General features: G+C 38.7%; 1 protein-coding gene across 1 annotated transcript; it reads right to left on the bottom strand.

Annotated features, from left to right (window-relative positions):
* Window positions 1-986: 986 nt before the first annotated feature.
* ABHD3 (abhydrolase domain containing 3) lies at window positions 987-23701 on the bottom strand. The gene is made up of 9 exons (XM_029959384.1): window positions 23696-23701; window positions 23260-23423; window positions 20741-20923; window positions 18965-19010; window positions 16051-16163; window positions 12198-12371; window positions 11489-11537; window positions 11239-11404; window positions 987-3096 (listed from the first exon to the last, which is right to left on the bottom strand). Exons 1-9 carry the CDS (start codon window positions 23699-23701, stop codon window positions 2918-2920), a joined length of 1080 nt encoding a protein of 359 aa, XP_029815244.1. The 3' UTR covers window positions 987-2917.
* Between the last annotated feature and the right edge of the window lie 925 nt (window positions 23702-24626).

The following is a 24626-nucleotide window of genomic DNA, read 5'->3' as shown; positions in this document are numbered from 1 at the left end:
TGGGTTTCTAAAAAGAGCATTTATTCTTCTGTTCAGTGTGAAATATACGCCATGGGTTAGTTTCTCTGTATATAATCATAGGACCATATTTTGCTATTTTAAATTTTCAGTTCTCTCTTTTTTTTTTGCCAAGAGAGGATATAATAAATTACGCCTTAAAACTTTGCTCTTTATGATCTGGTACTAAGACAGCTGAGATCACAGGTGGCTCTTGGATGACTGAAGGCCTCACAGATAAAAAGAACAGTACCATACGTTGACTCCAAAGGCAAAGTGAGAAGAGGTGGATGTTCTGGAGCACTTTTGTAGTATGTCCTGTTTCAAGCAGGAGGGTTGAACTAGACAATCTCTAGAGATCCCTGCCAACTTCAGCTACTATAAGGTTCTGAATTAGGAAGAGTTTTCTTTAAGACGTAGATGTCTGCAGCCCTTGTGGCTTGGAATTTCATTTTCTTTCTACTCTACCTTCCCAGTGATGAGTACAACGATAACTAACAATTTCCTCCCACCTTCAACATTTCATATTCCTGTTGATGTCTGGATACTCAGATCACATGAAAAGCCAAATTAAGACCCTGTAAATTCACACTGTTTTCAATAGAGGGCACGTTGTGAATTTTGGCTCACTCGTGAAACTCTGTGTACAAGGCACACAGATGTTACATAGAAAAAATATTTATGGCACTTGTTTCTAGCTTGTGTGTCCCTTGCAAGATCTGAGGTAAGTGACAGCATTATTTGTTTCAGAAAATCTGACTGGGAAAGCTTGAAGATACCCATAGTAAAATTGGATTGTTACCACTTTGCACACTGTATTTCTAACAATGCATTTTCCCTAATAGATTATAAGGAAAAACACTCAATATCTGGGGGGGAAAGAAACCAACTTTACAGATTTTTGTTAGATACGCCTTTAAAGATAAATGTCTCATGGGGATTTGTATGTGGGATTGGACCTAAATGAAGACAGTGCAGAGAGACAGAAATTCTGCCATTAATCATACTACTTTTATTTAAACAGTAAGGTGTGATTTAATGTAAGTGGTTTTATTTTCATTCATACTCGATGGTGAGTTTTGAACAGTACTGTACCCCAACAATTTTACAAATATAATGCTAAATACACTGTTTATTGCTCATTGTTTTTGCATGAACATAAAACCTGGACATGAATACAAGAATAAATAAGGCACCCTACTAATATGCTGATTTCATGTATTGCAGTAGCATGCACAAAATTTCATTTTGCTTTTGCAATTCACTTTTCTCATTTTGCTTATTAAAGAAAAAATAAGAATTCATTATCTGGGCAAGGACCAGCACTTGTCTTAAAAGTCAGAATTTTAAAGCACTTTCCATTTTTTTTTAATTCAACCGTCCACCTTACGAAACAGCTTTCGTATAGCATGTCCCAATTTCTTTTTCTAAAGACAAAAAGTATTTTTGTTCTTCCTTTGCTGTTACTAGGAAACATGCCTTGCAAGAGGAGTGTTCACGTACTGCTTGAGACAAAAGACCTGACTTGCTTTTTTTAGCCGCATTTTCTTCTTGTACTGACCCCGCTCAAAAGATAAAAATAAAAATGCAGAGGCATCTTTGCTGACTTCTCTTGTGTGGCTGGGCCCAAATCAGTGATCAGCAGAAGGCAGGAGCTCCACAGAAGCCGCTTAAGAGCCTTGTTTAAATTTTAGCATGCCCTAAATTTGGACTTCCCAACAGTTTCAGAATATATTCTGTCCAGCTGTCCTTTTTCCTCACAGGCCCACGTTGCTGTCTCTGTACATCAGGGCTGAGGAGAACAGCAATGCCTCGGCCAGCCTCACAGACTCATAAGCTGCGAGGGCAGAAATCGGTTTGCAGTGGCTTCAGTGATTTGATAACCTACTGCCAGAATGCTGACAAAATGATCAAATAAACAAACCAGAGAGTCGGAACTTTGACCTTCATCCCAACTTTCTTTAAACAGTTTGTTGTATTTTTTTCAGAAATTATATGAAACAGTACCAGAGACAAAAGGTTGGGATTTTTTTTTTAATTTAAAGCAGATTATATAATAATTTCCCAATGCTCTAATGTTTATTCTTTAAAACTGAAATGTTCTTGCAGGGTAATATAAACATAGCAGGTTGAATCATCAAGTTTACCAGTTATATGAAGCATGTATTACTTATATGACAACACCCAGGTTTACATAAAATTTGAAATGCAAGATGTCTTTTAATTACGTAAGTTATTACAGTACTGTTTTAAAGGAATATTTTGGTTATATGTAAACACTATAAATTAGCTCTTTAAAAAATAATCATATAAGACAAGGATGGCATTGACGTAGTCTAAAAAACAATAACCAGCCCTAAATCTGAATACTCTCAGGGCAGAACAGCAAAAGCAGGTATCAATCTAATGCTATGGAATAACATGCTGGAATTTTGATTTATTTGCAGAATCGGTGCTTTTTTTTTGTTCCCTCCTTTTGTTTTCATATTTTAAGATTTTCACTATCAGTGCCCTAAGGAATGGGCCAACTTGTACTATGTGTGACAGGATAATAGAAGCTATTTTGAGTGTCGCCATTCTAACATTAAAAGCCATCTAAATTAAGTCTCCTAAATACATATTGGTTTAAATTACAATCCTGAGGAATTATAATCTCTCTACTTGATAGTTTTGGTTAAGTGCAATTTGACGTATGCAGAATGCTGTTTCATTTAAGGTCATTCTTAGTAAGGCATATTAAAAATAAATATAAAAGTGACAACATAATATTTAGTTTCTTGCTACAAAATCTTAGGCAAAAATATTTTTGCATGTAGTAATGGACTTTATCCATTTGCTGGCTTACAGGAGTTAAAATTTGTGCACTAAGCTTAACTGCCCTTGTCAGAATGTGCCACTGTGCTATACTAGTGGTCCAAAGCTACATGCTTAAGATCTTATTTCCATGCTCAAACATAGCTTGCACAAACTGCTTGAAGACTCTGTCCATGTAAGTGCACTTCCTTGGCCATATTCCTTCCAGAAAACCAATATGGCCTCCACACGAAGTCAGAACCAAAGCAACGTTTGCATTTTGTTTGGCAGTTTCTACTGGTATAGCTAAAAGGGGGGGAAAAAGTTTTAAGTCCTTATCCTTCTAAGAAATGCCAGACATTGAATAATTTCTCTTAAACCTTTCTCATATTATGTCTGAATAAATAGGCACAACATGAACATACGTTTAAATGTATCACAGGATTTAGAACCATAGCTGTGTTAAAAGCCATTTCTCTCTTCATCATTAACTGACCTTATCTGTGTGATTTTTTTTTTTTCTGGCTGCTGTAAAAGTTTCAGCTTCACCTTTCTTTCAGTCCGACTGATGAAACAGCACCCATGTTAATGCATACTTAGGATTTGCTATAAATAGTGTAAGTAAAAGGACAATCAAGCCTGTAGTTTTTAACTGGTATTGCAATATTCAGTCTTGGAAAAGCTGAGGAACTGGGACCTTAATTGCAAATCCCATTCTTTTTGTATGAGACTCCAAACACAAAACCTTTAACATCACAATAAGATTTGGTCTGTATGATATCCTATCAGCTAATATTAAGGATTATCCCAGGTTATTATCATTACATCTGATTTGCCATACATTTACACCCGCACATTTAGAGCACACAATGCAAACACACTGGGAGATGGTTCTTGCCCTGAGGAGCTCATAATCTAATACACAAGGTAAAGAGAAAAAGAGGAAGGGAAAACAATTGTACAAGGACACAGAAAGCTGCTCTGTGTCACCCAGTAGGTTAGTGGTTCTCTACTGAATAGTGACTGCTAGAAATTACTTAATTTAGAATTCAGATTATTAGAATGGGCATTACAAGGATTTTTCTTTTGCTGGGTTAGTTTTCTTGCTCAGCTTCCTGTTCTGGTTCCCTGTGTTAATACAAACATATGAATGGTGGCAGACATTCAGATGAGACCTTCGATGAGGTGGCCATTTCAGTGATGGCCTACAGTTAGCTCAGAGCCATCAGTGAATGACACCTGAGATATGCACTGATCTGGAAATGTGCAGGAGGGGAGGCTTCAGTGCCTCCTGTTATGACTATGCATAAATGTGTGGCTTAATCAATGCTACACCTGGCCAGTTCCCTTTGTGAAGGAAAATAAAGGTCAGCTAGCACAGACTGACAACAGAGAAAGCATATGACTTTACAAATGGTATTTTAGTGTGATGGAATGATCCTGTTACCATATGAAGTGCTTGACATAGCAGTGGAACTGTATCAAGAGTGCAAACACCACAGATCCATAAAAATTAAGTTATTTAAGCAAATTCCTCTGGCATTTTAGGTATGTTAAATGTACTCCTGAACAAGCAGAAATCTCAATACATTTCAGTAAAGAATGCCTTACTAAGTTCCGGTTTTCAAGTAATATATGAAAGAGAAAAAACCAAAAATCATAAAGATTTTTTGATTATTCAGGATTGACAGAAAAAAAAACCAGCAAAAGAAAAATGAAGGGAGTAGCAGGAATTTCACTGTGTTGTTTAAAAAACCTTATGACTCCACAAGAAAATAAATCTGATTTTAAGTCATACACTGCTGAAGTAAAAATGCCTTGGCACTACAACACAAAGCAGCAAGTTATTCAAAAGATCTCTATTGCTTCCTCAATTATTTTAAAGTATTTTTAAAGTGAGATTTTTAATCAGGTTCAGCTGGGGGGGGGGGCACAATTCTCCACATCCCTTCCTGACTGCAATTCCTTCAGAGACATCTCCCACTCACTCCTATTTCTAGGAGTCTGTTCCTTTACCCCTTTATATATTTGCTATCTCAAAGGTCATTATCCTTGAACAGTCACTATCCCTGCATATTACTACCTTCTTCATAGATGTTCTTTACTTTCATCTGGATGTTGGCAGACTCACTGCTGTGTGCTTCAGATGCCTATTTGCCTTTGTTCTCAGCAACTAGAGTAAGAGCACAGAGTAACCCCTTCCTTAGCTGAAAAAGGACCCCCAGCCAGAATAAGTCACACAAGAGCTTGAGTGCAGTGACTGTGGTGAACAGCTGTGCAACTTAAAATAGATCAGAGCAGAAGCACTGGACCCATAAAGTCAGGGGAGCAGTCTGTGCCTCAGAGGTCCTTACTAGCAGTGCCTGGAATGACATGCTCTGTTCCACTCCAGGGCCTCAGTATGAATGCTAAACCGACTGTCTGCGTAGCAGGGTTAGTGTCTTTTATGAATATGTGTTACAAGGTTCCTGCCCATAATATAAGGTACGTGGCCATGGCCTGGTGGAGCGCAGACTGGGCTCCAGAGAGCAATGGGGATTCCCTCGCGGAATATGTGAGGTTCTTTGCTAATCAGTGCTATCCAGTTCTTCCACTTTGTCCCTCCTTTCAAAATTGTGTGCATTTTATAGATTCCAGCATTTACTAAGTGATTCTGATTCTTTAGTATGTGGAAGGAGCCACACTTCTTACTGCCTCTATAAGAAGTCCTTGGCTTTTCCTTTGTTCAGCTGGAAAACTGGAAATACTGTGTACAGTATCTCAGTCTTTGAAAGCAGTGCTGAGGCAAGACTAAAAACAAAAGTCAATGAAGTAAAAGCCCAGGCTGAGGAATAGCACAGGCTGAAAACAAGAGATGCAGAAAACAGTGTATTATTTCTTGCAATCCAACACATGCATCATTTTCAGACTCAGCAAGTGCTCATCTGGAGTTTTGCCTGAGTTAATCTGCTAAGCAAACTCTGATCTGCCTTTCTTGGATTCTGTGGATGAACACATTGCCCATGCACAAAGAGAGTGGCTGCAATTCATGTCAGCTTCTGCCGACTGCATAGGAATTTGCCCACTTATCTGTACCAAGCCATCTGCTCCTCTTCCCTCCAGTAGCGTGTGGGCCATGTTAAACAGAATCCCAACAGAGAAGTGGGGATCAGACCCCAATCATGCTTCAGGCAATGAATCAAACTTTCCACAGCCATTCTGCAGCTGTCTCCCGGTCACTGAGGGGACTAATAAATAGGCTTCTGTGCAAGGGTATGGGGAGGAATGTGTGAGGAGGGACAGACTTGACCTCCAGTAATCAGAGAACTCCATCGATCCTAAGGGATTCAGGATCAACTGCTTACTGGTCTGAACACACCTCTTCACTGGCTAAGACTGTGCAAAGACATAACAAACACTCATTGTGGCAGACTAGTGTCAAAAGTGTAGAGAGAAACATCCTTTCCGAGTAAGAAACTGCTTTGCTGGGGGATTGGAAGGGAGATGATAATAAATATCTCCTAAAGCTCACTGTGACCTCTGCATACCTGTCATTCAGAGGTTGCCAGCATAACCATACCTCCCAAATTGGTTTGCTGGTGGTTATTCACTCCTAAACTGCTTGGCAGTATTGCAGGGGGTGCCATGTGGTGCCTGCCTCCAAACAGCTACAGCAGCTCTTTCCTAGAAGCCTACCAATCCTGCACTAGGCTGCTAGTTATCTTCTGTGCCATGTAAGGTGCAAGCCACACAGGTCTTCATGAATGTCATCTTCCATCATCCTATCCTGAAGTTGTCCCTATTCATCTGTGTAACTCCTTCCCAGCAGAGTTTCTTCCTCTGCAGCTTCTCGTGAGAGAACTGAATATGCTGTGTTGCTCTCCAGTGCCAAAATGCAAATGATGCTTGGCAGTGGTGTGGTACTTCCCTTAAGGCTGCTTCTAGGGACTGTTAGCCATCCAGTAAATAAAAACACAGTGCAACAGAGCAAATTCTGCAATGTAAAGGGCAGATGAATGGAGCACTGGATGTGATGCACTCTAGGATATAGGATGGCATGCCAAAAGATACCACTGTTCATTGTTGTCAACATGTAACCTTGTACTTCAGTTTCTACTGGCCAAAATTTGCACTGCTGTTTGATCCAGCAGGCACAGGTCTGTTATTTGTGATCACAGAACCACAATGTAAATACATATATGCAGAATTACTTAATTCAAAACCAATTTGTTGTACATTCTTTGTCCCAAAAAAAGTATTTTTTTAAAAAGAACAAAAGAAAAACATACATGTGATGCTTAAATAAGTCACTGCTGTCAAACACTCCATTTTTTGGTTGATTTCTCTCTATTCCTTAAACTTTTACCCTAATTGTTATTTGTCTGCCATTCCTTGGCCATTTTGTCTCTCCCAACAAATTCATTCAAATATGCTGTTTACATAACAGGATGCAAAATAACACCTAAGAGCAATTATTTCAAGTTTGGATTCAAGGGAATAGAAAAGGTTCAGAGAGTTCAATAAAATGTACAACTGAGCTTCAGACATGCACTTATTTGTCACAGTGGATCAGGAGGGAGCTGGCATGGTACCTAGCTTCAAGGGCAGGCTTCCAGCTCAGGCACAATGCTCACTAGCAGCAATTAGCTAAGCATTAGTATAGTGAAGTTTAAGTCAGATGCCTAATACACTGCTTAAAGTCTCTGAGGAGAAAAATGCCACTTCGGATGAAAAGCTAAATGTGACACTGATAATGAATGCTATTGTTCCATCTTCCTGATTTATTTTTCACATTTACAAAATAAAAGGTCTTGAGTTGGTTTTATTACATATTTCCTGCAACAATTGCTTGTTTAAATTAGTTATGGTGAGAGAAGTGTCATGCAATGAAGAAGGCATTTGTTTTTATTAGTTAGTATTATGCAATATGAGAAATGCATTCCAGAATTAAAACTACAGATACATCAGCTGCCAAGCTCTATGAACTTTTAAACAGCAACATTAAGGAAATTAATGTTTATTAATTAATGCAAATTAATTGTTTCTTCCTAATACTGGATTGAGATCGAATGGTACATTTTCACAATATATTTAAAAATAACTGCTGGGAAGTACAAAGCGTACCAAAATGTACATGAGAAGAAATGATCAGGTTGTAAGAAGCAACAGAGGCAGCCTCTGCACTTTTTAAGGGAACTTCAGGTCCACATTGTGTAGTGACTTGGTTTTGTATCCCTCAAGCTCTGTTACAGGAAGATAGATGTGTCTGGCTTTATGGAGACTATTTAAACACAAAGGAATTCTGGCACGGCTTTCTCCCTGATGAATTTTCTAGGCCTGTTTCCCAGCTCTTGGAAACTACAGCTATCTACAACAGAGGTGGAAGGTAGCTTAAAAGCTGGTAGGTATTACTGGGAGAGATGAGGAATGAAATAACCAGTTGCCAAAGTCAGTAAAAGGCTGGGGTCTGGATGAGAATGAATTTTGTGGCTTTGAGTCCATTATGCAGTTGTGAGTGGAAATTGCCTCTGATTGTGACAGGCTTACATGTTTCCACACATTTTTAAGTCAGAAAAAAACAAGCCCATTGCCAGAATAAAGTCTCTTCCAAGAGTAACACCAGCCCTTTATGTTTGCTAACATAAAACAGCTCACAGAAGTGTCAAGATGAATGAACTCCAGTAACTAATGGCAGCAGACATAAACCCTAGGCTGCTAATCAGGGTGCTCTGTGTCTCCTGCCAGTACAAGGATTCACATTGAGGGTGCCCAGCACAAATGAAAAAGGACCCAAGACAGACGCATAGAAGTACTATTAGCTGTAAATCAGCATTGCCCTGGTGGCACTTTCTAAGGGAAACTAGTCACCACAAAGACAAAGGGTTATGGCTAACAGCATTAACTCTGTGAACAAGGAACAAATGAATGGTTAACAACATAAATATTTTCAGGGAGAAAGGCTGCTTAGGGTCAGAGTTTAGGAGAAGATGGACAATCATTAAAACAGATTCTAACACTTCTTGTTTCAGAAGTGCAGGTGCTCTACCTGACCTCCCTCTACACTGCAAGACTTCTAAGGCATTCTCATAATAGGTTTGAGACTAATCTTACACAAGCAACCATCCCACTGTTCACCAAGAGTTGTGTTACTTTTAAAAACAGCTTCAAGGGTGGAAAGATCTGCTACAGCTGTACTTTAGGGCACTCATCTTTTGACTAGTCAAACTACACAGTTGCAGAACTTCTGAGGCTGTAGGAGACTTCTTTGAGGACATCTAGTCCAACACCCCTGCTCAAGCAGGGTTACCTAGAGCAGGTTTCCCAGGGCTGTGTCCAGTGAGGTTTTGACTATCTCCATAGATGGAGATCCCACAACCTCTCTATGCCTCTCTATTTGACCACTCTCACAGTAAAAAAAGTGTTTTCTAATGTTCAGATTGAGCTTCATGGGATTGGATCAATACTTGGCTCTTGAGAGCTGGAGGTTGTATTCTAAAATTAAAAGGGGATGGAGTATCTGTACTAGCTTTTATCTAGCTAACAAATGTCCCAGTCTCAGTGATAATAGGCTGGAAAAGGGACAGAGGCACACTGTCTGGTTCACTGCTGTTGCTACCATGCTAACTAGGTAGCTTACTCCTGCCACAGTTACTATTTCACTGCAAGACACAAACCACAAACTAAGCTCAAGCTAAGCATAGAGGTGAAGCCATTGTTCCCTCTCTCAGATACTTCATGAAAGAAACAAGGCACAGCAGATCACCCACCTTGCAGTATGATGGGGAAAGTCATCCCCAGGGTCATAAGACTCATAAAATATTATCTTCAGAGTCACTAGTCAGATTTTATATCTGCACATAGATTTTAGGGTCACCCATCCATTCTTATTTCCAGGCCATTACAAGCTTGTAAGAGAACTTGCAACTGTCCAATTTCAAAGAAAAAAAAAATAAACCACAGAGGCTTGTAAATACAAAGGGACTAACTCTGTTTCACAAAGTCCTTGAACCAGAAATTGTTAAAGGTGTATGTAGTATTCTGGAATAATATTGCTGTGTTGACTCAGATCTTACTGTTTTTTAAGCCTCTGTTTCGGCCAATGTAAGGGATAGGTAGTTTGGGTAATCCAGAGTTACCATTTTTTCCTTCATATTAGATGGCTATCACCTCTTTATATTGTTCATGCTTTTTGTTCAAGAGGAGAAGAAATCCGACTGTCTTTTTCTAGTGCACACTACTGGAGTGGTCTTTTTATCTTCATGTCACATTTGTCTCTAACAGGTCTTCGAACTATAAATAGTAATGTGTGTGCCTGTTTCTGTATATGTTGTACATCTGCGCGCAGATAAAGCAGTACAACACACACAGAGTCTCTTCCAATTCCTTCATTTTCCACTTGTTCTAATATGTTTGCCTGCTTACATTGGTCTCATGACTCATTCTGCAAGAATCTCACTTCGCTTGTGGTGGCAGAAGAAAATTTCCCTGAAATAAATCAAGTGCCTTAACTAAGTTTTAAAGGTGTTAGGTGTTCACAGCTGGAAGACTGTTGCCTCAACCAGCTGTTCATTTTAGTGGTTTTCCTCTACATTAGTTTTTGTTCTACCTCTCTTCTCAGACACTATAACCAACACACAAACTGCAGGAACTAGCATATCTTTTTAGGATAGGTAGCCACATGGTTTTGATCTACAGAGCAAAAGTAAAATGTTCATAATGATCATGTGTTTGGCAGAAAACAGAAGTCAAATGGAAAACAGAGTTTTCAGCCAGTTATTTAGCTAATATTGCTGTTTCATCTTCTAGTTAGATTCTTATTAATTTCAATGGGCCTCCTTCTAGGAGCTCACTTTGTGTATATCTCTTCCCTTACCCTAGATTTTGGCCTACATGCTAACTTAGATTTTTTCTTACTTTTAATTTTCAGGCACTGGAGGTGGCACTGCGAACAACAGCCGAGAATTTAATGTCATCTGAAACATAAGCAACTCCCAGATATTCTTTGTAGGGACTGATTAAAAAATAGCAATAATAAAAACCCCTTGTTTTCACTTGCATGGAACTCTGAATGTCTACAATCCAGACACCTGAATCTGAGTTCCTTTTTCTAGGTTCTCTTCGTACTTGATGAATAGGAATGGATGCTTCTAAGAGGGTACTATATCTGATGTCTTCCTTACAGTGAGATAACTCACACCCTAAATATGCATATTTCTTTCTTTTGACTGTAAGGATTCCATTAATTCCATATACTTTTGCATTCTGTACTAATCAGGTGTCTCCATCATTAGCTGTTTTATATGTGTCTTACACCTTAGGTAAACTGTAAATCTGTGGAAGTTTTGATCCTATGTACAAGTCACATTTAATAGACCTCTACATGTAGGTCTGAGTTCATTCTCAAACCTATGTAGTTTGTCTTAATGACTGCATATACAGATAAATATATTTTAAAAAGCCTAAACTTACCATGACCTGGTGAGAAAACATCATCCACAGAGTTTAGACATAACACTGGAATTCCTACTGACTTCAGCTTGCGACATGGACTAGCATCTTCATAGTAATCATCAATTGAACGGTAGCCAAACATGACTGAAGTGAACTGCTTATCAAATTCTCTAACAGTTCTAGCCTGAAGTACAGAATTCAAATAGGGAACTATGTCAGCATTTTGAAAACAGCATCCAGCTAAAGCAGAAGTAACATTCTCACATACCTTCATCACAAGATCCATATCAAATAACTTCTCCAACATTTGTCGATGCCTAAAAAGAAGGAGAGAAAAATCAGAGGGCTTGTTTTCTGTCGTGTTAACAGATGCAGAAGTCCTCTGCTTTTCAGATACATTATAGAAGTAACTTTCTAACAAGAACATGCTTGTTTTTAATTTTCTATCATAATAAAAATCTGTCAGGAATCCAAGAGCAGAAGAATTATTCATTCATATGCAGGCACATCTAGCAACATAGTAAAAGTCTGCATAAGCCATGAGAAAAATGCCATAGATAAGAGAACTTGATATTTTAGAACACAAAATACACCCTAGTTTTATAAAGCAAAAGATGAACTAGCCCTTTCTGTGCTTTTGCAGTCAACATTGACTTAAAAGAATTAGTATATATACATATATACTCCTAAGTCAATATATGCATGTCTAAAAATTTAAAAAATCCATTTACTTAATCTATAAATACAGAAGTACATTGGGCTTGTGCTGAGCCCCTTGAGAAGCAGATAAATTTAGCCTCATTGATGACAATCTTTCTTGCAAAGATCCTTTTGATTTCAAAACTTACCGAAGAATGCACACAGAACAGCTATGCAAAGTGTTGTTACAGCATTAATTTTGCCCTGATTATTATACCTGCTGTAGATCTCATACTAACATCCTTCCACCTTTCTAAGTAGTTCAGAAGGCAACTCACCTGCTGATAGAGGACTGTAGACAAGTGGTCAAGTAATAGTTGAAAAGAAGCCAGTTTAGTGGCTTCTCCAGAGATTCTACAGATTCAAAAACATTCCAACCCGCAGAGAAAATTGCAGCTGCCATTAAAGGAGTGTCTCTGCCAGTTTTGCCCAGGTAATTTAAAAGAAGCATGCTACAAACAGAAATGAAAAACAGAAACATATATACTATCAAATTGTTTGCTTCAATTTAGAGTAAATATAAGTCAGCCACCTTTTCGTCTGTTTTTCAGTAGTTTCTTGTATCAGCCCTAAAGTTGTGCCTAATACAGCTAAAAGGTAGTCAGTGTAATCAACACATGACTCATGAAGTTTACTTTCTCCTCAGAGAGAAGACTGGTGCACTGTGTAGGGTGTGGGTAGGAATGCACTTAGAAATAAAGATGTACTAGTCTCATTTATATCACTAAAGGGATGAAAAGGTCAAACAAATGATTCTTACTCATGGAACAGGTATTCCCAAGTTGTTAGTAAGTTTTACCATCTTAAAAGGCCTTGGTCTTCCTGATGTGTTAAATCTGATAAATGTGCCTGAAAAATGCAAGCTGCCCCTGGCATGCCTGTCTCACTATGAAGAAGTCTCTTGAGTTGAAGGGAGTGCCATTACCCCACCTCACACATATGAGAGAACACAGTTGTTTTATAACACACAGTATGTAAAGAATGAAGTGTTGGACAATGAATAAAACTAGAGAAACAAACTTATGAGCCAAATAAATGACTTAGGTCTTGTCTTTCTGACCAATTGCAACTTACAGTCTCTACAGTATCTGACCCTTCAAATGTAGAAAAAATAAAATAGCAGGAAACTGTAAAAGAAAAATACTAATAGAAAAGCTGTCTTTCTTTACTGCCTGAGACCTCAAAGTTTACAACCACCATTCTAATACCAAGCCCTTAACACAAAGCATTACAGTTAATTGTTAATATAGCTCCCTGGACCACCAACACTCTGTACCTTGGCTTCATCTTCTGTACTTTAGAAGATAGCAACCTTTAGCAAAGACATCATGAACCAGCCTGCTATCACAGAGACTTTGTCCCTATGCACTACCTAGCAGATCATAAGACAGCGGTCCAACAAACCAATAAAAAAAAAAAGTTGCAGTAGTAGAAGAATCCACTTCTCTAACAGAGTGCACAGAGTGTATGTCATAGGGAGAAGGTTTAGGAATCTTTATGTTAGAAAATGAAGTCCCTTTCCAAAACAATTCATATTGAAGATCAATACAACAAGTGGCCTTTAATTTACATTTATATGTCTGTGAAGTGAATGTTTATTTTAATTCTTAACTGGACAAATCTGTCCTGTATAGATTATTACAGAATCACAGGATGTGCTGAGCTGGAAGGGACCCACAAGGATCATCGAGTCCCACTCTTAAGCCTCCACAAGCAAGGGATATGCTGGACTACAAAAGAAAGGTTTCTGCAACAAGAAAGGCTTCTCTAAATCTTTTGATACAAAAAAGACTCAGAACAGCATCCTCTTCTTTCTCCTCATCACTGAAGCCAGTCATTTCATCATAGGAGGCAATCAAATCACTTGGGCATGCTTTGTCCTTGATGAATGCCACCTTCTTATCCTTCATGTGCTTGCAGATGGCTTCCAGAGGATCTTTCCAAAGAACTGAAGTTAGGCTGACCGGCCTTTTGTCCTTCCTGGGATCACTATTCAATGGAGCAGGAAACCTACTGACTAAAGATTTGTAAAAAAGGAGTGGCTACCTGTCTTCCCTGTCTTTACTGCTGAGCTCGGTTCTCAGGCCTACCAAGTCCCTGTGCCTAGTGGCAGAGTATGGGAGAATGGCAGCAGAATATCAAGTTAGGGCCCAAATTAGGGCCCAGTTATCCAAACCTGGCATGGACATGCCAATAGGACCAGCTGAAGTGCACCAAAGCTCCAGAAGGAGGTAGCCAATGTCATCGTGAGACTGCTGTCTATCACTTTTGACAGGTTGTGGCAATTGTTGAATATTTCTCATGCCTGGAAAAAAGAGGCACCCATCTACAAGAACTGCAAGGAGGAGGAAATACAGGCCGGAATGCCTAATCACAGCCCTTTGGGAATATCCTCTGGAAGCCATTTCTAAGCATGTAAAGGTGAAAAAGCTGACTAGTAACAGCCAGTATGGATTTATCAAGGGCAAAGCATGCCTGAGCAACATGATTGCCTTCTATGATGAGCTCACTCATCATTCGCTGATTAGGGGAAAGGAGTGGAAGTTGCTTATTTTGACTTTAGCAAGTCTTTTGACAGTCTCCATGGTCTCCATATAGTCCAATTGGAGGAGCATGGTTTGAATGGGTGACCTGCAACATGCATGGAAAAACGACTAGACCACTAGGCTCTGGGAGTTGTGATCAGGAACTTGAATTGCAACTGCAGTGGTTGGTCCGATACTAGCAGTGTTTCTCAGGGGGCAGTAACGGGGCCCATACTGTGTAAGTAAGTCTTCACTAACTGGATGATGAGATGGAATGCACCCTTAGGAAGCTTGCACATCAAACTGTGGGGAATGGCTGCTGAACTGGAAGACAACGCTGACATTCTGAGGGACCTCAACAGGCAGAATGAGTTGGCAGAAACTTCATGAAGTTTGACACAGGAAAAATCGAAGTCCGGCACCTAAGTAAGACTAATGACAGGACAGAGAGCAGCTGAAAAAGACCTGGGCAAATAGAACAATGCATTCTTGCAGCAATGAAGACAACTAATGATATGCTGTGCTTTGTCAGTAAGAGCACAACAAGCAGGTCTAAGGAAATTATTTCTTTCCTGTATTTGACACTTATGAGACTGTATTTGGAGTACTGTGCCAAATTTTGGGCTTCCCAGCAAGATAAGACCCTCACATACTGAGGAAATTTATGTCTTCATACTGAAGACATTTGCAAAATCCCTGTAACATGAATGGAAAAGGATTGGCCCGATTTAAAAAGCTTCCAAGTTAATTATTTGGTTATCAATAATTACATTGCTTGAACAAACATTTATTTATCCCAAAGCTCCTACAAGTCGTTAGTAGATTAATGTCAATATACAGGGCCATATCTGCCCACCCTCCATAAAATTTATCAGAGAGTGGGAAGTCTTAGGACTTTACCACTGTGTCTGTAGTATTTCTAATGAAAATTCTCCTCTTCTATGATTTCTGTAAAATAGGCTGCCTGAACATTTCTTCTAGATTCTAGCAGTGATTTTTTTTCTAAGAAACTGTGCTATCATTGTCTGTTCTAGCTGTGCTTTCTGGACAGCAGCCAGGACACAGCAAGTCTTAATACCACACGCTCTATCAACCCATACTGGTTTCAATAACAATACTACTTCTTGGTTCTGAGCCAGACAGAGCAGATACCCACATCTCTTCCAGCCTAATCTACCCACACACTGCAGAACCCAAACAGAGTGAAGACAAATCTTGTCATTTCATAGGTTGCTATGAAACATGGTATATTAGCTCTAGTTCCTATTTTTTATTCCTCTGTTCCAAAGACAGCCTCCATAGTTTCCAAAGATTGTACTGCCTACCTATTTGGCTGTCAATCTCTCTGCCATTGTTTCCTGTCTTTCTCCACGCCCCTCTAACTTTTGAGTGTTAGCTAATTTTGACTTTCCCTGACACAGAGCTGAAAGGCTCAAAGACACGAAGAACTTTCTGAAAGTCTTCTGCATATTGACTGTTGGAGGCAGACCCAAGTTAGCTGCAGTTCAGTAAGTAATGCAAGTATTGCAGAGGAGTAATTTAAAAGGCTACAACAGTCTTATTTTACAACCACAGTTAAGCTGAGACTTGTGTTACATAACCTTACCCTCCCATAGAAACACCTGCTGCCATGAACGGAGCCGAGGGGTGCAAGCTGTGCACATGATGAATAACGGCCTCTAAATCCTCTGTGTTAGCTGCACAGTAAGTCCTTGGTGTCTGTAAGGAGTCAAGAGGGAAAAAAATGCCATCATAAGCTTTTGTATTATCCTTTAAGGGCAAAGCAGACTGAACAGTGGATCATTTATATAACAAGATAAATTTAGCATTTATCATGAAGCTTTGCTAAGTGGCAAATACAAACCCAGAGCGTTTCACGAGTAGATTGACAAAAAGTTATACATGTTATCATTACAAAATAAAAGAGATGAAAAATATCTTCAGCATCTGCAACCTCCAGGTCATTAGATGAAATCTGAACAGAGAGCAGTGAGCTAAACTAGATAGAACTAGATCAGAGCTAGATAGGCACTGATATTTTTAAAATACCCTGAGGAAATGGTAACATATCATAAAGGTTGTGATTTACAGAACAGGAAGTTATAATGACAATTTTACCATCTTCACCCACATCCAAATGCAAAAGAAAATATTAGATTTCAAGTTCTGACAGCCAGCATTTGAAAAGTAACCAATATTTAGATTCTACATACAATAAAACCAAATAAATAGATAAATAAATTCCCCTGTGACATTTACCTAATTTAGTAAAATATCCTATTAACTAAAGTAATGAAACACATATATTATCCCTTTTTTGTCTATCATTAGCGACTCTTTAAATCCTGAATTGAGGCTAGGAACGACTTCCAATGGCATCAGTAATATTTGGGTAACCCCTTCCCTGCTATTGAAGGATAAGCACAGCTTTTTAGCTTTATCTGCACAGATATCTGGAGCAGGCCACAATCTGAGGGACTATCTGGAGCAGTACAGGGGAGACAAGTCCATTTAGCTGCAATAAGAATCACAGTAAAACAAGTTTTTGTCTAACAGTGTTGTCCAGATTTCATCTACAGCAAAAGAAAGCTTTTAACTTAAGAGTTGTTAGTAACATGTTAGTGATATTGATTTAACTATCGGCAGTGACTGACCCCCCAAACTTCAGTATAAACATTAAAACTAAGTATAAAAATACATAATTATGAATTAAGGGAACTTATTTGTTGCCTGAAGCAACAATGTATTTCAAGGCTGGTTTTTAAAATTGTTTTCAGTTAAACAGCCAGGATATTTGTGGGTGATTTTAACAAGTTTAATGAGATGAAACTAATTACTTAAAATACATTTATCAAAAATATTGAAATGTTGAAGTCAAAGATCAAAAAAATTGAAAGAAAAGCTAAATCTGGATAATTAAAACTGAAGACATTTTAATTTCCATTTATGTTGCATTGCCAGTTCTCATCCACATGAATCACTCTTCACTGTTTTACACCCTATTAATTATAAACAGTGTGAATGTGTTTTATTCTAATTAAATTGTCAAGTTTACATGGAAAAATAAATTATTTTTGGCAACTAGGGTCTAATGTATTCTAAGTGAAAGTGTATTTGATTAAAAGTTTATAGAACTAGAGAGATATCTTGCACTTTAACTTCAGTTAATTCCTGACAGTTTAACATCTCTCTCTCTCTACTCATTGTATGAAGATATTTTAAAACACCATCTTAGTTTACACTGGCTGCGAGCAATCTAATACTTGATTATTCCATAGCAATAATTCACAGTAACTTTCAATAACCAATGAGAACAGCATTCTTTAAGTAACTATTATTTGGTATAAGTTTGAATTGATCTTTAAAGAGACTAGAAAAAGAACTGTTTACATAACTAATTTCTATTGTGGTGCTCAACCATGCTGCAAACTCATTAACTAGGGATTTTATATTAAAATGTAGAAACCCCTTTGCAGAAAATGTGATAATTTCAGCTGGTTTGCTTCACTGCAAGACCTTATAAAGCTTAAAGATGTAAATCCGATTACAGTAAAATACACACAATGCATCCAAACAAGAGATCTTTTCTCTTAATGATTCAGAAATTCATCAATAAGGACTTTGTGTGTCACAAAACTGCTTTGTAGATCCATCTGCAAAAGTATGCAGAAAACTACTCTTAACATGGCAATGTTTGCATTGAAATGCTTTATCTGATTATGGGAAAACATTCTGAGCTTTTTAAAGTTTGAAACTAGGGGATTAAAAAATGCAAAACAATACCAAGCATTATGCACATTCATTCCAGCTGCAGAACTGTCAACAAATCGCATATGAAGAAACAAAGCTTATTCAGCAATATTTCATCATGCCTTGTCCCTTGCTGCAGAAAATGTTTAGCTTCAAGACTTTTTCATCTGAGGAATGGGCAGTTATTTCTGAGCAAACATGATATGTCTGTCCCAAAGACAAAAATTTGTCTTCTGTAGCTGAGTTTCTGTCAGAATTGCTGAGAAAAATACAAGAATGCATTTGACTTTTAGGATATGGCTATCCATATAAATCTGGTTCATTAATTCACTAACACACAATATGGATTAATTTTAATGGCACAACTTCTTTACCATATCAAAAATCTATTTTAAACTCATGTTGGCAACTGGGAAAGTAATTACAATTGCTTATATTTGGATTTGTATGGTAAAATATACTGCAGTATTTTCTGAAAGAAAAACATAAGGATTGTTCATTTTAATGTTACAGATATTAGTAACTGAAAATATTTCATAAAATGAAACACTCAGAAAAACTGTGTGTTGACCAGTTGATCTCTTAGAGTTTTAAAATAAAAGATGAATATTGGCACGATTGATCTACCAGATGGCTAGATTCTCTTCTCTGGATTTTCAACACATGCTGTGAGTTTCTCTCATTTAAATCCAGCTGTACAAACAGACACAAATGATTCCATATATACCACTTTTAAGTGAGAGATGTTTTATCTCAGAAGTCATCCTTACCAAAAGATCCTCACCAGCAATTCCCCGATTGTTAAAAACCACGCATCTAAAAATTGAGACAGTAAATTCAATTATACACATTGTTTATTTCACTAAAAAGATAACTTAAACACACAAAAAAATGAAAATGCATAAAGAAAAATGAGCCAGTTCTGTGAATAAGTTCAGCACATAAACATTTAAAGACCTACAGATCCTAGAGCCTGACCTGTGTAGAACAAGCTTTATACCAAAACTGAGTTCACTGAGGTCAGTGGGACTCTATATGAGCCCCTTGATTTGCTGGTCAAGGTCAAATTGCAGGGTGAGAACCCCAGGGTTTACCTGAAGATGGTACAGACATGTCCTGCCTGCACTCTGCCATGAGCTCTGCCAGTGCAGGGCTGAACCTAAAGCTGTGCTCTGAAAAAGAATGTCAGATATCTGTGTGCAGACATCCTCCAAAGCTACATAATTGTATTAAATTGCAAGAAATGAGCCAAATCAAAATTATACTGAGAGCTGCATCTAAGTTGCAGGTTCTTGGGGATTTTTTTTGTCTGGTACAGCATAAGTTTCTGTTCTCTCCATGTTGGTGGGAGTCTCTGAATCTTCTAGCAGTATTACCATGATTTAAGGATCTATACTTTCTTAATAAATCTTTCTTTTCTATTACTCTAGCACCATCTCGCTGTAACAATGTTGTTAAATAATATATACATATTTTAGATGAGTTAAAGGCATGAAAATATATCTATTTTGGTATTTTTCTCAAATGTTGCTGATTAAAAATAATATAGTATTCTCTTGAAATTCAACCTAAAGCTCTCCTTTTTAATGCTATACCTTCTTTTCTTAGGTGATCAAATGCAGATATTACTTTCAGGAATACTTTAAAACTTAATAGTAACAAGTTGTTGATTTCAGGGCTACCTCTGATATTTTTTACTGCTAAGTTTTAAAGTGATTTTAAAAGTACTTTGAACAGTCAAAGTGCTACTTTACTTTTATAATTTAGTAAAGCAGTTATCCAAACCTCCAAACAGAGAAGAGATAGCCAGACATGTAGATAAAACTCTCATATGTACATATTTGAAGAACTTATTATAGTCAGTACCAGAAGCCAATCTGCAAAGACAAAATGTAATATTCCAAATACAGGTTCTGGAACAATGACAACTTATTTTGACGTGCAGCAGCAACAGCAATATGATTACATAAAGGAGTCTACTCATCGACTAATCCACTTATTTTACCCAACTCTGACCAGAAGCCTCAAGAACAAAACTAAATTACACTGTGACAATTAAGAAGTGACAGATCTCCTCCTTAAACACCAACAGTAAGAGCAGGCTAGCTCTCCTTTCTGCACGCAGGAATTTGAGGCTGCTGAATAAGCAATTTTGGCATTCAGAAGCTGACCTCCTCCAAGGCCTATTGATAGCAACCCATCCATACAAGTTTTCTTGGAGCTGAATATAAACTCCTTCTCTAGAAAGTGTAAAGGTTAACACAAATGCTGATATCATAATTTAAGAAGCAGCAGTGAAAGCCCTATGCAGACTTAGCTTACTTTCACTGCAATCTCTCGGGCACATCTGTAGATACTAAAACAGCCCTTCCAAATGTTCTGCCTGTTACATAATTCCACTGTGATTGTTATTACTAATAACACTTCCTTACATAAACTAATGTATTTAGATCTCATTTGCCTTTGGAAGGCATCTTATACACATACATAATTATATTTGATCCTATTAGAAGCAGCAAAATACTAGCAATGAAATACAACAGCACCTATATCCCAGCGTTTCGCTTTGATGGATCATATGAAGAATGTAGGATTCCTTGCTCGTTCCTGTCAGGCCAGGCAATAACAGGACGGTGGGTCTTGTGCTGGCATCCGGATAATATAAGCTGTCATTATTATCAAACCAATCCAATGAAATCTGTCCTCCATCTGCTGTTTTAATGAGCTCACTGAAAGGCACATTTCAAGACAACACTGATTAGATTGAAAAATACATACACACTATTTATAAGAGTGTTTGCAGTGTACAAATTACCAGGTGTGAATTCTGCATTTTTCATTATGTTTTAATACTCGAAGTGCCACATGTCTGCATGTTTACCATGCAGAAAGAGTCACACCTAACAGCTGACTAGAGTTAGAACAGTCAATTTGTGGAGTAATTCCTGTTCACAGTAAATGAAGAGCTGGCCTTTTATAAATTGCTGCTGATGTACTGGAAGCCTGTTACTAATGTGACTTTTGGCACTGCCTTCTGTTTTATATAGGCTTGTGTACCGCAGATTTCCTTTGGATCATCTGAGAATCTTTTGATAGCACACCGGACAACGTGATAACATTTATCACATTTTTTTCCTCTTAATCCAAAGAAGCAGAATATATAATGGATGGCACTTTGTTATGTTTTAAACATGTGGAGCACAGACACACACCACTGTATCTTCCACCCTGTATCTCCACAAACTTTGCTAGAATGCACTTTTAAGCCACATATCTTAACAATGCAACAAATATTATAATATCTCAAGAAATTAAGCATTCACTAAACAATGACAAAAAGGTTTCATTCCTTTTTTAGAAACATACAGTATCTTCCTTCTTCCTAGCAATGAAGACACTGTTCGAGAGAGCTGGTGTAGCAACTACCAAAATGTATGCCTACCTTGCAATTGATTTTTCATTTTAAAGTCTTGGTAGCAACTACTCCAGATTTTAAAGGCAATCACCCTTGTTGGAATCTAGCTCAGCTTTGCCCTTTTTCAGTAATAGGAAGTAGATTAAATGCTGGTGTGTACTGCCAACACAATCTCAAATGTGCAAAATAAGCATTGCCCCATGGAATTATTTCTTCCCTCACATACCTTGAAATAGAAATATGCAAGAAGGACTAGAAAAAGTGGACATGGCCATGCCACTGAAATGTTCCCTAATTACTAAAACTAAGGGAAGCTGCTAAATGCTAAATCTATTCTACCATGCAAGCAGAGCTGAAACAACTTGTGTTGCATCCAGGTTCCGGCGCATAAAAGTACTTCTCCTTAGGTCTTGTGCCAAATGCCTCATTTGCCAGGCTAAGTCTCATTTCTCTGTGAGAGAGATCAGCTGAGGGCAAGCAATAAATATAAGGGGTTTTTTCCCTCTTAGAATTTAGGCACCAAAGAACACGACATAAACCCCACAGGTAAAAGTTACTCTGAAAAATCCATGAAGTTCTGTATATTCAAAACAAGGCTGCAGAAATGGATTGACAGGAGCTTCATGAAGTTCAATAAGGGGAAGTGCAAAGTTCTGTATCTGGGAAGGAACAACCTGTGCACTGGTACAGGGTGGAGGCTGACCATCTGGAAAACAGCATGGCAGAAAAGGACTTGGGGGTTCTGGTGGACACTGAGTTGAACATGAGCCAGCAGGAAAGAAGACCAACAGCCTGGAGGCTATGGAGGCTTAGGGGTCTTGCTGGCACGTCAAGGGAGGTGATCCTGCCCCTCTATGGAGCACTGGTGAGGCCACACCTGGAGAACTGTGTTCAGCTCCCGCCTCCCCAGTACAAGGAAGACATGGACATACTGGAGAGAGTCCAGCAAAGGGCCACAAAGATGATGAAGGAACTGGGGCCTATCTCCTCTGAGAAAATGCTGGGAGAGCTGGGACTGCTCAGCCTGGAGAAGAAAAGGCTCAGGGGGAACTTAGCAATGTGCTTACATACCTGAAGGGAGGGTGCAAGGAAGATGGAGCCATGCCCCTTTCTGTGGTGCCCATTGACAGAACAAGAAGCAGTGGGAACAACCTGAAACACAGGAGCTTCCCTCTGAACATCAGGAAACAGTTTCAATGTGAGGGTGACTGAGCTGATGTTGTGCAGTCACCATCCTGAGGGAAATCCAAAAAACCATCTGGATGTGGTCTGGGGCAACTGGCTCTGAGTGACTGACTCTGCTTGAGCAGGGAAGTCAGACAAAGTGACCTCTGGAGGTCTTTTCTGACCTCAACCACTGTGTAATCCTATGAACATATAACCACATCAGTTTCTATATTGTCACTAATATTTCAGTGCTCCAAAACTCTCTGAGCTAAAATAGGGCCATTTGGAACACTGACCTTCTAAACCTACTGCATATTGAATCCATGATGAAGACAGTTTCAAGCCTATGATGGAGTTGTAAAGGTGGGCATAAAGCAAAAACACACAAGCACAAACTTGAGCAATGACAGTAGACGTGACATGATCAGAGTAAGGTTACAACTGGCTAGCAAATCAATCACTTAAAAAAAAAGGGGCACTTACTTCCTGTACTGTACTTGGGGTCTAGATGTGATAAAGGGGCGCAGGAGCGTCTGTACCCGACCTTCCCAGCACCAGATCGTGGGATAGTAAGTTTCTGTCACAACAGGGCAATATTCCTCGAGAAAGCGGCAGAAGCGGTCATTGCTGGCCACCAGCTGGGGTTTCTAGGAAGAGAGACTACAGTCAGGCAGAGGCATTCATATAAAATAAACTAAAAAACAAATAAAGAAAGAAATTAATAATTGCTTAAATCCTCTCTGAGTGAACTGATTTATTTCATAAAATCATTTGCAATACTTTTTCCTTCCATGCTAAAGAGAAAAGTAAATGAAAATCAAATGAAATGCCAAGATGCCTGACAAAAAAGTGAAACCCACTAAACATAATGGACCCCTTACCTACTTCTAATAACATACTGATCTAGCTCTACTTTTACCAGCATTGTATCTTCACTGACAAATCAAAACCCCACCATCTCTCGGTAGGTGAGAAAGATTTGACCAAGTCCATTTTCTTGATCTGCGCAGAAATAACACTTAATTCGTGCACTTTGACCGTGCACCTGCAGTACCTACTTTAACCTGGTAGGACACTCCTCCTTCTATCTCATACTACAGTACAAGACTGCATCGGTTCTTCATCTCTGATAATGCTCTGCATGCAGAGAATTTCCTTACAGCTTCCATTTGTATACCAACTAATGTGGAAAAATCCCTGTATAGCAAACATCTTATGTTTTAGTAACCATATTTCTTAAACTTCTATTTTACAGTGACTCTCCAACATGCAAGCATTCATACGGCAAACCCAGATACTTTGAGGAAAACTGTTACATATAAAGTGCAGTAGTGTCACATCCTCACTTCTTTTTTTCTCCTGTGACCAAAATCAAGTACCCTCTTCTCAATGAAGAGGAAGGCTATGTTCTCAGTGTTCTCTGAAGGACTGTGGCAATACTCAGGTCCTCAGCAGTCAAAAACCTTTTGATATGCGTATTTTCAGCTGATTAAGCATTCAACGAGGCGCTCTCACCACGGGGCCACTTTAGATCTGATCAGGCTCACTGTATCCAAGTAATTTGCGATTGCCTAATTTGCCTATGAAACCATTACTGATGAGGAGATGTACGAGAGTGCTCTAGCCCCCCAAACACTGCCATAGTGGCTCCAGAGGTACTTAGGATGGTACCGACGGCAGTACAAGGACAGAAAAATTACTTTATCACCTGCCCTGCTAGTAAACCAAATAGGTCAGGTTTTTTTGTGGAAGGAGGGTTCCTGACCTCCCTTTCCGAACCATGGCATCCAGCCAAGCTCTCTCCCTGGTACAACTGCATTTTGGGGACGCACGAGGCCAGAGTCCCTTAT

This window comes from Manacus vitellinus, unplaced genomic scaffold (assembly GCF_001715985.3).
Source record: "Manacus vitellinus isolate BGI_N305 unplaced genomic scaffold, ASM171598v3 scaffold_1_pilon, whole genome shotgun sequence".
NCBI lineage: Eukaryota > Metazoa > Chordata > Aves > Passeriformes > Pipridae > Manacus > Manacus vitellinus.
Note: the sequence above shows the minus strand (reverse complement) of the source record. Positions and strands in the feature narration are given on the sequence as shown.